At 39.3% G+C, this 12,106-nt stretch overlaps 1 protein-coding gene across 8 annotated transcripts in view; it reads right to left on the reverse strand.

Moving 5' to 3' along the window:
* Positions 1-12,106, reverse strand: part of MYO6 (myosin VI) — a 173,821-nt gene that overhangs the window by 23,254 nt on the left and 138,461 nt on the right. For all 8 annotated transcript variants that reach the window (XM_008263127.5, XM_002714538.6, XM_070073859.2 and 5 more), the window contains 2 exons: positions 10,149-10,239; positions 8,756-8,906 (listed from right to left, as the gene is read on the reverse strand). In XM_008263127.5, coding sequence (XP_008261349.3) covers positions 8,756-8,906; positions 10,149-10,239 — 242 coding nt within the window. The remainder of the gene's footprint in view (positions 1-8,755; positions 8,907-10,148; positions 10,240-12,106) is intronic.

Here is a 12,106-nt window from a genome sequence, read left to right on the forward strand (position 1 = left end):
TTAAGAAAAATATTCCAGGGCTAGCACTGTGGCATTGCAGATAAAACACCTGCCTTCAACACCAGCATCTTATATGGGCAGTGGTTTGAGTCCCAGCTGCTCCACTTCTGATCCAGCTCCCTGCTAATGCACTTGGGAAAGCAGCAGAGCATGGCCCAAGTGCGTGGGCCCCTGCACAAACATGGGAGACCCAGATGGAATTCCAGACTCCTGACTTCTGCCTGGCCCAGCCCTGGCTGCTGCTACAATTTGGGGGGTGATCCAGCAGTTGGAAGATTGATCCCACCCTCCACTCTCTCTCTCTCTGTTTCTCTTTCTCTCTGTGACTCAACCTTTCAAATAAATATTTTAAAAAAGAATAGAAAAATATTCTAATATATACATATATATCAAAAACTGGGAAGTTGGGAAGCAAGAATCCCATTGTCTTTGCTATACTTTTTGTGTATTAAATAATACCAGATCTTTTTTATCCTTTCTCCAGGATTCATCATTGTCAATATAAAATACTTGATATGATAAAAAGCTCATTTTAGGGTATTTATTATATCCCATATAATTCCACTAACCTATGACAGAAATTAGCTAAGAAAAACATTGAGACAAAATTCAACTGATATAAAGGGATAGATGAACTATCATTAACAAACAAGCACTGATTATATTTCCCCTTTACAGTTTTTTTTTTTTTTATTTAATTATCTAAAATGTATTTAAGAGGTAGAGAAACAAAGTTTCAAGCTGCTGGTTCACTCCCCAAATACCTACAATGGTCTGGCTGGGTCAGGCCAAAGCTGGGAGCTGAGGACACAATCCAGGTTTCTCACTTAGGGGGCAGGGACCCGTCATTACTTTCAGTATTTGCATTAGCAGGAAGATGGGGTCAGGAATCTGAGTTGGGTATTGAACCCAGGTACCCTGACATGGGAAATGAGCATCTTAACTTGCATTTAACTCCTAGGCCAAACTTCCTCCCATAGAGTCTTATTTTATATGCATATATATTTTTTCATTTTGTAATTTTTATTTAATGAATGCATTTTTACATAGATACAACTTTAGGAATATGGTGGTTCTTTCCCCCATACCCCCCCTCCTCGTTCCCATCCCACCTCCCATTCCCTCTCCTATCTCCTTCATTATGGATCATTTTTAGTACCAACTAAAATAGAGGACCAACTCTATGTTAATCATAGACTTCAACAATTTGTCCCCATGCCCACACACAACATACAGAACAGTTTGGGGAGAGAATTTGCAGTTGATTCTCATATTACAATTCAATAGGGACAGAGGTCCTGCCTGGGGAGCAAGTGCACAGTGACTACTGTTGTTCCTTTAACAATTAACACTCTTTTTTTATGATGTCAGTGATCATCCAAGGCTCTTGTCATGGGCTGCCAAGGCTATGGAGGCCTTTTGTGACCACAGACTCTGTCATTATTTGGACACAGTCATAAGCAAAGTGGATATTCTCTTTCTCCCTTCAGAGAAGAGTGTTTCCTTCTCTGATGACACTTTCTTTCCTCTGAGGTATCACAGAGATCCTCTGTGCAGCATGTTTTATGTTTTTTTGTCACAGAGTCTTGCCTTTCCATGCCTGAAATGCTCTCACAGGCCTTTCAACCTGACCAGGAAGCCTTATGGGTTGATTCTGAAGTCAGAGTGTTATTTACTGAGAAAGTTATTCTAGGAGTCTGCTGTGTGGACTGCTTCCCATGTTGGTCCTTCCTTCCTCTTTAATTCTATTATTTTTACCGGGTACTTGATGTTATTTATATTGCCCCTTTTAAACTTAGATCAGCCTCTCTGTTGCCTTTAACATTTAATATGATCATTGTAACAGTGAATATGGTGTTTATACCACCGATTCTTATAGGTTTGGAGCCCCATGATTAGTTCTTACGCTGTACCCTGACAGGTAAGTCTAGATGTCTGTATGCAGAACTATACTGTTTTACAGTTTTAGACTACCTCCTCCATATCTTATTCCCTCTTATTTTTAACTAGGATCTTATTCCAATTGCCTTAAAACACATATAATTAACTCTGTTATATAGAGAGTTCAGCATATAGTGTGAAGTAGAGAAATGAGAGAGAAAGAAAGAAAACAGAGAAAAAAAAACAAAACAAAAAGGATATACACAGTAAAAAGTAACAATGGTAAACTGTCTCTCGACAATCAGGTCAAGGATTCTTGAAGACATTGATTCTAAAAGTGACAATTTCACTTCTATAGCTTTCATTTTAGCTATGCTATTAATTCTCCCAAATCAGAGAGAACATATGGTGTTTGTCTCTTTGGGACTGGGTTATTTCACTAAGTATGAGGTTTTCCAACTTGCTCCATTTTGTTTATGCATGTATTTTTAAACAGTTCTTATATATATTATGTTAAAAGACATATATTATGTTACATGACATGTTCATGCGAATACATTGGCTTTATAGAGCCTATAACATAATTTACTTAACTGTTAGGAAAGCAACAATTCATTTCCTGCCAACTTTTGCAGGAAAAAAAAAAGTCTGGGGCTGGTGCTGTGGCAGAGCGGGTAAAGGCCCGCCTGCAGTGCCAGCATCTCATATGGGCACCATTTCAAGTCCTGGCTGCTCCAGTTCCAATCCAGCTCTCTGCTATGGCCTGAGAAAGCAGCAGAAGATGCCCCAAGTACTTGGGCCCCTGTACCCATGTGGGAAACCAGGAATAAGCTCCCTGGCTTCAGATTGGTGCAGCTCCAGCCATTGCAGCCATCTGAGGAGTGAACCATCAGATGGAAGACCCTCTCTCTCTGCCTCTACCTCTCTGTAACTCTGCCTTTCAAATAAATAAATAAATATTTATATAAAAAAGTATCTTTGTGCTTCAAAATTCATTTGATTAACTAGAAGGACTGAAAATACTTTCTATCTGAGGGGATGCAGGGATGGTTCAACATAAACAAATCAATAAATGTGATATATCACATTATCAAATTGAAGGAGAAAAACCATATGATTATCTCAATGAATGCAGATAGAGCATTTGATAAAAATACAACATCCCTTCAGGATCAGCACTGAAGTGGCACAGTGGGTAAAGCTGCTGACTGTGATGCCAACATCTAATACAGGCACCGCTTGATGTCCAAGCTGCTCCATTTCTGATCCAGCTCCCTGATAATGGCCTGGGAAAGCAAGGATGGCATTTGTCTCCCTGTACCCACGTGGGAGACCTGGAAGAAGATCCTGGCTCCCGGCTTCAGCCTGGCCGAGCCCTGACCATCTCGGGAGGGAACAAGTGGGTAGACATTATCTCTCTCTCTGTCTTTCCATGTCTCTGCAACTCTTTCAAATAAATAAATAAATAAATAAATAAATAAATCTTGAAAAAAAAAAATACAGGCCGGCGCCGCAGCTCTATAGGCTAGTCCTCCACCTTACAGCGCCGGCATACTGGGTTCTAGTCCTGGTCGGGGCGCCGGATTCTGTCCCGGTTGCCCCTCTTCCAGGCCAGCCCTCTGCTATGGTCCGGGAGTGCAGTGGAGGATGGCCCAAGTGCTTGGGCCCTGCACCCACATGGGAGACCAGGAGAAGCACCTGGCTCCTGCCTTCGGATCAGCGCGATGTGCCGGCCACGACGGCCATTGGAGGGTGAACCAATGGCAAAAAGGAAGACCTTTCTCTCTGTCTCTCTCACTGTCCACTCTGCCTGTCAAAAATAAAAAAAAAAATTAAAAAAAAAATACAACATGTTTTCATGATGAAAACCTGAAGCAAACTGGGTATGGAAGGCACATTTCGCAACACAATAAAGGTAATTCATGACAAACACACAGTCAGCATTATATTGAATGGGGAAAAGTTGGAAACATTTCTACTAAGATCTGGAACCAGACAAGGATACCTACTCTCACCATTACTATTCAGTATAGCTCTGGAAGTTTTATCCAGAAGCCATTAGGCAAGAAAAAAAAAAAAAAATCAAAGGCCCACAAATTGAAAAAGATGAAGTCAAATTTTCCCTATTTGCAGAAGATATGATCCCATATACCGGGGAACCAAAAGACTACTAACAGACTACTGGAATTCATAAGAGAGTTTGGCAAAATTGTAGAATATAAAATCTACATACAAAAATCAATAGCTTTTCTATACACAAACAATGAATGCACAGCTGAGAAAGAACTTGTAAGATTAGTCCCATTCTATAGAAGAGTATGGAGATACCTCAGAAATCTGAATATAGTCCTACCATATGACCCAGCCATCCCACTCCTGGGAATTTATCCAAGAGAAATGAAACCAGTAAATAAAAGAGTTATCTGCACCCCCATGTTTACTGCAGCTCAATTCACAATAGCTAAGACACAGAATCAACTTAAATGTCCGTCAAACAAAGACTAGATAAAGAAAATATGAGATATGTACACTACTGAATACTACACAGTGGTAAAAAAAATGAAATCCTGCCTTTTGCAACAAAATAGATGAATCTGGAAAACATCATACTTAGTGAAATAAGCCAGTCCCAAAGGGACAAATACCGTATGTTCTCCCTGATATGTGGGAATTAATAGAGCACCTAAAAGGAAATCTTTAGGAGTAAAATTGACACTTCAAGGAGCAATGACTTGAACAGCCCTTGTCTTGACTGTTGAGAAACAGTTTTTTTCTTCATACTATCTGTTGAACTCTACTTAACACTGGGTTATTCATATGCGTATAAAGTCAATTGAAAATAGATCTCAGTAAAAAATAAGAGTGGGAATAAGACAGGGAAGAGGAATGTAACTGTAAAGCTGTATAGTTTTGCATACATTCCTACAGACTTACTTCTAAGGGTTAAGAACTTGCCATGGTACTCCAAATCCATTAATCTGGGTGGTAAAAATGCCATCTTAAGTGTTAAAGTGACCATATAAAGTGTTAAAGTGAATATATAGATAGGATTAAGTATTATAGCAATCAATAAATAGGATCAATAGAATTATAAAAGAGAATATTCTAACATGGGAAGCAGTCCACAGAGCAGACTCGTGGAATGACAATCAGTTTAAGTAGCACTCTGACCTCAGAATCAGTCCTTAAGGTATCTTGGTCTAACTGAAAAGCCCATGAGAGCATTTCAGGAATGGAAAGCCAAGGTACTGTGGCAAAAATGTTCTACATGAAGGATCTCTGTGAGACTGCAGTGGAAAGAAGTGGCCATCAAGGAAGAATGTACTTTTTTTCTGAAGGAAGGAGAGAACTTCCACTTTGTTTATGGCCTTGTCTAAATACTGATGGGGTTTGTGGATTCAACAGGCTTCCATAGCCTAGACAGCTCATGTCATGAGCCTCGGGCAGTCACTGATGTCATATATAAGAGTGTTAATAGTTAAATTAACAACAGAAGTTCCTGTGCACTAACTTCCCATGCAGGACCTCTGTCATCAATGAGTTGTATTATGAGAGTTAAGTGTAAAATTTGTTCTCAAACAGTTTGTGTGTGCATATGTGCAAACTGTTGAAATCTTTACTTAGTATAGAGTTGGTCTTCTGTGTATAAAGTTATTTTAAAATGAATCTTAATGGAGACTGGGACTGGGAATGGAAGAGGGAGGAGGAAGAAGGGAGGGAATGTGAGTGGGAGGGCAGGTATGGAGGGAAGAATCGCTATATTCCTAAAGTTGTACTTATGAAATTTATATTCCTTAAATAAAATGTTTCTTTGGAGAAAAAAAAAGATCAGTCCCATTAACAATACCTACAAAAATATTTTTAAATATATTGGAATAAATTTATCAAAGGATGTGAAAGATGTCCACAAAGAAAATTACAAAATATTACGGAAAGAAATAAAAGACACCAAAAAATGGAAGAATCTTCCATGTTCATGGATTGGGAGGATTAATAACATCAAAATGTCTTTACTACCCAAAGCAATTTATAGATTCAATGAAATCCCAATCAAATTACTAAGAACATTCTTCTCAGCTCTAGAAAAAAAAATCCCAAGATTAATGTGGAAACACAAGAGACCCTGAGTAGCTAAAACAATCTTAAACAATAAAAAACAAAGCCAGAAGCATCACAACGCCTGATTTTAAGATATACTACAGGGCAGTTATAATCAAAACAGCCTGGTACTGGCACAAAAATAGACATTTGAACAGTGGAATAGAACTGAAACCCCAGAAAATTTTTAAAAGGTTTATTTATTTATTTATTTGAAAGTCAGAGTTACAAAGAGAGAGAAGGAGCGGCAGAGAGAGAGCTAGAGAGAGGTCTTCCATCTGCTGGTTCACTCCCCAATTGGCCACAATGGCTAGAGCTGTGCCGATCCAAAGACAGGAGCTAGGAGATTCTTCTGGGTCTCCCATGCAGGTGCAAGAGACCAAGGACTTTGGACATCTTCTACTGCTTTCCCAGCAAATAGCAGAGAGCTGGATCGGAAGTGGAGCAGCCAGGACTCGAAATGGCACCCATTATGAGATGCCGGCACTGCAGGCAGGGGCTTTACCTGCTATGCCACAGTGACGGCCCTGAAACTCCAGAAACTAATCCATGTGTCTACAACGAACTAATCTCTGACAAAGGAGCTAAAACCACTCCCTAGAGAAAGGATAGTCTCTTCAACAAATGGTGTTGGGAAAATTGGACCTCTACAAGCAGAAGTATGAAATGAGATTTCTACCTTGAACTCTATGCAAAAATCAACTCACAGTGGATCAAGGATCTAAATCTATGACCTGACACCATCAAATTACTAGAGGAAAATAGGAGAAACACTACAAGGCATTGGCATAGGTAAAGACTTCTTGGCTAAAATCCCAGAAGAACAAGCTACAAAAACAAAAGTAGACAAACGGGATAACAACAAGCTAAGAAGCTCCTGGACAGCAAAGGAAACATTCAACAAAGAGGCACCTGACCGAACGGGAAAAAATATGTGAGAACCATGTATCTGATAAAGGATTATTAATCCTTTATATTTCCAGAATACAAAAAGAGCACAAGAAATTCAACTACAACAAAACAAACAATCCAGTAATAAATGGGCAAAGGATACAAAGAGGCAAAAATTTTTCAAAGGATAAAATACAAATGGTCAATAGATACAAAAATAGGCTCAGGGGGCCAATGCTCTAGCATAGCGGGTAAAGCTGCCACCTGCAGTGTCAGCATCCCATATGGGTACCGGTTGAAGTCCTGGCTACTCCATTTACAATCCAGCTCTCTGTTATGACCTGAAAAAGCAGCACAAAACAGCTCAAGTCCTTGGGCCCCTGCACCCACTTAAGAGACCTGGAAGAAGCTCCTGGCTCCTGGCTTTAGATCGGCCTAGCTCCGACTGTTGAAGTCATATGGGGAGTAAACCAGCAGATGGAAGACCCCTCACCACTGCCTCTCCTCTCTGTAACTCTGGCATTCAAATGAATGAATGAATGAATGAATGAATAAATAAATAAATAAATCTTTAAAAAGAAATGAAAAAAGAAAGAAAGAAATGCTCAGGAGCATTAGCCGTTAGGAAAATGCAAATAAAAACCACAATGAGGTTTCACCTCAACCCACTTAGAATGATTATCATCCAAAAGTAAAAAAATAAAAATTGCCAGCAAGGGTGTGGAGAAAAAGGTATCAAAATACACAGTTTGTTGGGAATGTGAACTAGTACAACCATTATGGAAGTCAGCATGGAGATTCCTCAGAAGTTTGAAAAGAGATCTACGATATAACCCAGCCAACCCACACCCAAGAATATACACAAAGGAAATAAAATCACCACATAAAAGAGTTATCTGTACCCCCATGTTTATAGCAGCTCAATTCACAACAGCTTTAAGACACAGACTCAGGTCCAGCACTGTGGCTTAGTGGATGCGGTCACCACCTGCAGTGCCAACATCCCATATGGGTGCCAGTTTGAGTCCTGGCTGCTCCACTTCGGATCTAGCTCCCTGGTATGGCCTGGGAAGGCAGTGGAAGATGGCCCAAGTCCTTGGGCCCCTACACCTGCATGGGAAAGTTCCTGACTCTTGGCTTTGGATCAGCCCAGCTCCAGCTGTTGCAACCATTTGGGGAGTGAACCAGCAGATGGAAGATATCTCTCTCTCTCTGCTTCTGCCTCTCTGTTAACTCTGCCTTTCAAATAAATAAACAAATCTTAAAATAAATAAATAAATATTTAAAAAGATATATGCTATGTCTATCAACTGATGACTGGATAAAGAAAATATGGAACATATACATTAATGAATACTATTCAACCATAAAAAAAGAATGAAATACTGTCTTCTGCAACAAAATGGAGGCAATTCTAGACCATTATGTTTAGTGAAATAAGCCAGATCCCAAAAAGACAAATATCATATGTTTTCTTTGATTTGTGGTAGCTAATATATAGAGTATAGGAGGGACAGACACTTAGTCAAGTGGTTAAAAGGTCTATATCCCACATCATAGTATCTGGGTTTGATTCCCAACTTTTCATTCCTGGCTCTTGCTCCTGATTCTGGCTTCCTGCTAATACAGATCCTGGGAGGCAGTGCTGACTGCTCAGGTAATCGAGTGCCTGCATTCTGGGCATGGGGGAGTGAACCAGAGGAAAGAAGCACACTCTGTCTCAGTCTCTCTGCATCTCAAATGAAAAAAAAAAATTTCACGGGAAATGGAATTAAAAGATAAGCTTATTTTGGTGCAAAAAACATTTTGAAATCTTTCCATAACTTTTTTCAGAACACGCATCCCTGTAAAAAAACTGAAAGCCACTTGCATTAAAATTACATACCTTAATTTTGGTCATCAAAGCATCAATAGAAATTTCAAGATCTTTGATCTGTTTGTTCATCTCCAGTTTTCCATCCTTCAATGCACTTACTACTTCGTTAAACTTATCAAGTCGTTTTTTCAGTGTGCCCACCTTAACCAGGCCATCAATACTGTAAGGAAAATACTTCATCAGAGTTTAACTGTACTATTCAATGCTTTAGGTACATTTTTTTTCAATAATAAAATGCCAAACAGATATTGCTAATCAGAATATTTCACTTTTGCTTTCAATATTATTTAGTATTCTCTTCTTCAGATCTTGTATTGAGGATAAAAAGAATCAAATACGAGTATGAATGACACTGATACCTGTCAATGAAATCCTCTGTATTTAGATTAAAACTTGCAGAATTCAAATTAGAGAACTTAAAGAAGTTACCTAATCTCTTTGAAAGGGCATGACAGATCAATAATTATTCAGACTTTCAAGTTTAAAATGTCTAAATTAAAGTGAAAAACTAAAATAAGAAATAAAGATGAAATTTACAATGAGACAAAATGTAATTACTACAATCTTGAAAATTATTAAAATAATAATGATGGTTTTTGTTTTATCAGTTCATAGGCTATTGATTTAATTTTTATTTATTTTACACTTATTATCCAATACATTCATAGGGAACAGGTTCCAGCAACTCAGGGTCCTTTCCACTGGTTCTGACAAAGTGGGCTTCTCTAGGTTGGGCAGGCTGGTGCTTTAGTTGAACTCAGGGATGTTTTTCTTTGGCTTCCTTCTTTCTCTGATCATTTTCCTTCACACATTTCGGGAAGCCATCTCAATCCTTAAGAGTACTTAATATGCTCAATAGGTACATTGATTCTCCTGGCCTGAATCTTGCCCCTGTCTCTTTATAGCAATGGCAAAAGCAGGCTGAGTAATACTGAGACTCCTCCTGTATTGCAACGGTGATGTTTATGAGTTTTTCTTTTTGAATCATACACATTCCCCCTGATGCCCACAATGTTACCTTTCTTGTATATTCAATGTATGTGGCCAAAGCAACAACTCCATGTTTTACAAAAAGGGCCAGAGAACATGTAAGGAGTAGGTGCTTCTCCTCTTTCCCTTTTTGTCTGTCATTTAAGCAAATTACTAGAAGATGGTGGTTTCCAACAAAAGGCCATATTGAGAGGTTTTCAAAAACCACTTCAAATTTGTAGACTGAGATAAGGAACGAAATAACGAATGAATAAGCTAATTTCAAATTTTACAAGCAGACGATTATAATCATGCTACAAAGAACATAAGCGAAGACCTTGAGAATCAAAAGTGTTTTCCATTATGACTGTATTTCCACTTTGTATTAAGGTAATTCAGTTTTGTAAGGTTCTTTACGTACTACCCATCTTACCGAGGTTTGTGTCTCCTTTTGCAAAGCCACATTCGAATAGTTTTTTGCATTTTTATACAGGCTTCAGCTCGATATTTTATTTTGTTTTTCACTATAAGAGCAAAATAAAATGATATAAAATTATTCAGTTTAAATTGGACATATAATACTAGAAAAGCATTCATTTGCACAAAGCAATTTTCCAGAAAAATGAACTCTTGATTCACACTATGCACCAGACATTAAAATCAGGAAGTTCAACATTTCTCTAGTTTCTCCCACTTCTTTTTAAAAAATTATTTATTTTCATTTTATTTGAAAGGCAGAGAGACAGAGATCTTCCATGTGCTCTCTCACTTTCCAAATGCCTGCAAGATCCAGGGTTGTGCCAGGCCAAAGCAAGAGTCTGGAACTCAATCCTGGTCTCCTACATAGGTAGCAGAGACTCAAGAACTTGAGCCCTCACCTGCTGCCTTCAAGGTGCATAATAGCAGGAAGCTGGAATTGCTAGTGGATCCAGGACTGAAACACAGGCATTTCAATATGGGATGCCGATGACCAAACAACATCTTAACTCCCCTCCTTTAATTCTTATACAGTATTCCATGTACATGGCTAGGTTTACATCTTAAATGCATTATTTCTTTATTTTGTTACACTAATGTTTCCAAAACTATCCTAAGCAACACTGTTCTGTAAAATGTGAAAGACGTGTCTTGAACAACTGATTTAGTTGGGAACATTGAGGAAAAGTTACATACTATACCTCAAACTTTGGGGTTTCACAATGAATATTCTGAGTAAGGCCTCTGGGGATCCTACAGTACAGGAACCTGTTTAACTTCGGTTACACAGAATTTCCTAGACCTAACCTTAAAACATTTTTTTCAGAACTTCCCTATTAACATCTTGCAAAGACATGATTACTGACCCCAGTGCCACTGTACAACATAGTCTACAAATGGATGGTACAGCACAGATAATTGTAACACAATGTGCTTCCAGTCACAGTGCAAAGTATAAAGCTGAATGCAATGAACTGCAGTGACAAACATGTGATTTTACATCAGACAATGAGCTTCTGTTATGTGTTTCTTTGTGATAGTTTTCTTTTGATCTATATTCACAACTGTCTAACAAAAGGCCTCATAATCATCCTTGTTTACATGGTTCTTTTTCATTAGGCCAAGGCCATTTTATCTTTCTATTAATAAGGAATGATTTGCTGGATTCTTTTCATGGGCCTGGCATTATTCCAGGTACCCTAGTAAATATGTGGGAGACGGGGTGGATAGCAATTCTAAATGTAACCAAATTGTTGTTTCTTACATAGCAGCCTACAGAGGAAATATTCACCAAAGATCCTCAGGTAACCCCAAGCCCCAAGCCCCTTACCCTTGTTTTGGTCAGAGATAAGTACTTGCCAGAACCTCCACACACTCCTCCAGGCAGAAACACACACAAAAGCTGGAGGTCAGGGGATTCCAAGATGGCTGAGCAAGGAAAAGACGTACTGCTTTTGATGAGGGGAGAAAACAGCAGAAGAAAAGCGGAAGCAGTGCATTCCCAGTGGAGAGCTGGAGAAAGTTTACAATAGAAATACTGCAGAGGGAAGACGGACGCCATGGAACAGTGTGGACTGTGTGGCTGCAGAGCAATGGTCACGCAAACCACACAGAACTGCCGCAGCGGGAAGCTGGAGGGCACACTTAGCTCTGGAGAGGGAGGGGAGAGCAGATGGGCCGCCAGTGATATTGCCTGAGGGACTTACAGACCACACTGCCTTTGAGTCAAGTCTGCAGCCCTAGTGGAGGGCAGGGTACCTGCCTAATCATGTGAAAGAAAAGCACATTTCTTGTGCCTCAATCCCTCCACAAAGGCGCCCAGCAACTGTTGGGGAGATGGCAACATTTTGATACCAGTAGAGGCTGTGGCACCTCTTGTGTGGACCTGTGACTGAGGGTTTTACCAGAGGAAAA

Source organism: Oryctolagus cuniculus, chromosome 5 (genome assembly GCF_051225735.1).
Source record: "Oryctolagus cuniculus isolate XC-2025 breed Fujian yellow rabbit chromosome 5, ASM5122573v1, whole genome shotgun sequence".
In the NCBI taxonomy this organism is placed as follows: domain Eukaryota; kingdom Metazoa; phylum Chordata; class Mammalia; order Lagomorpha; family Leporidae; genus Oryctolagus; species Oryctolagus cuniculus.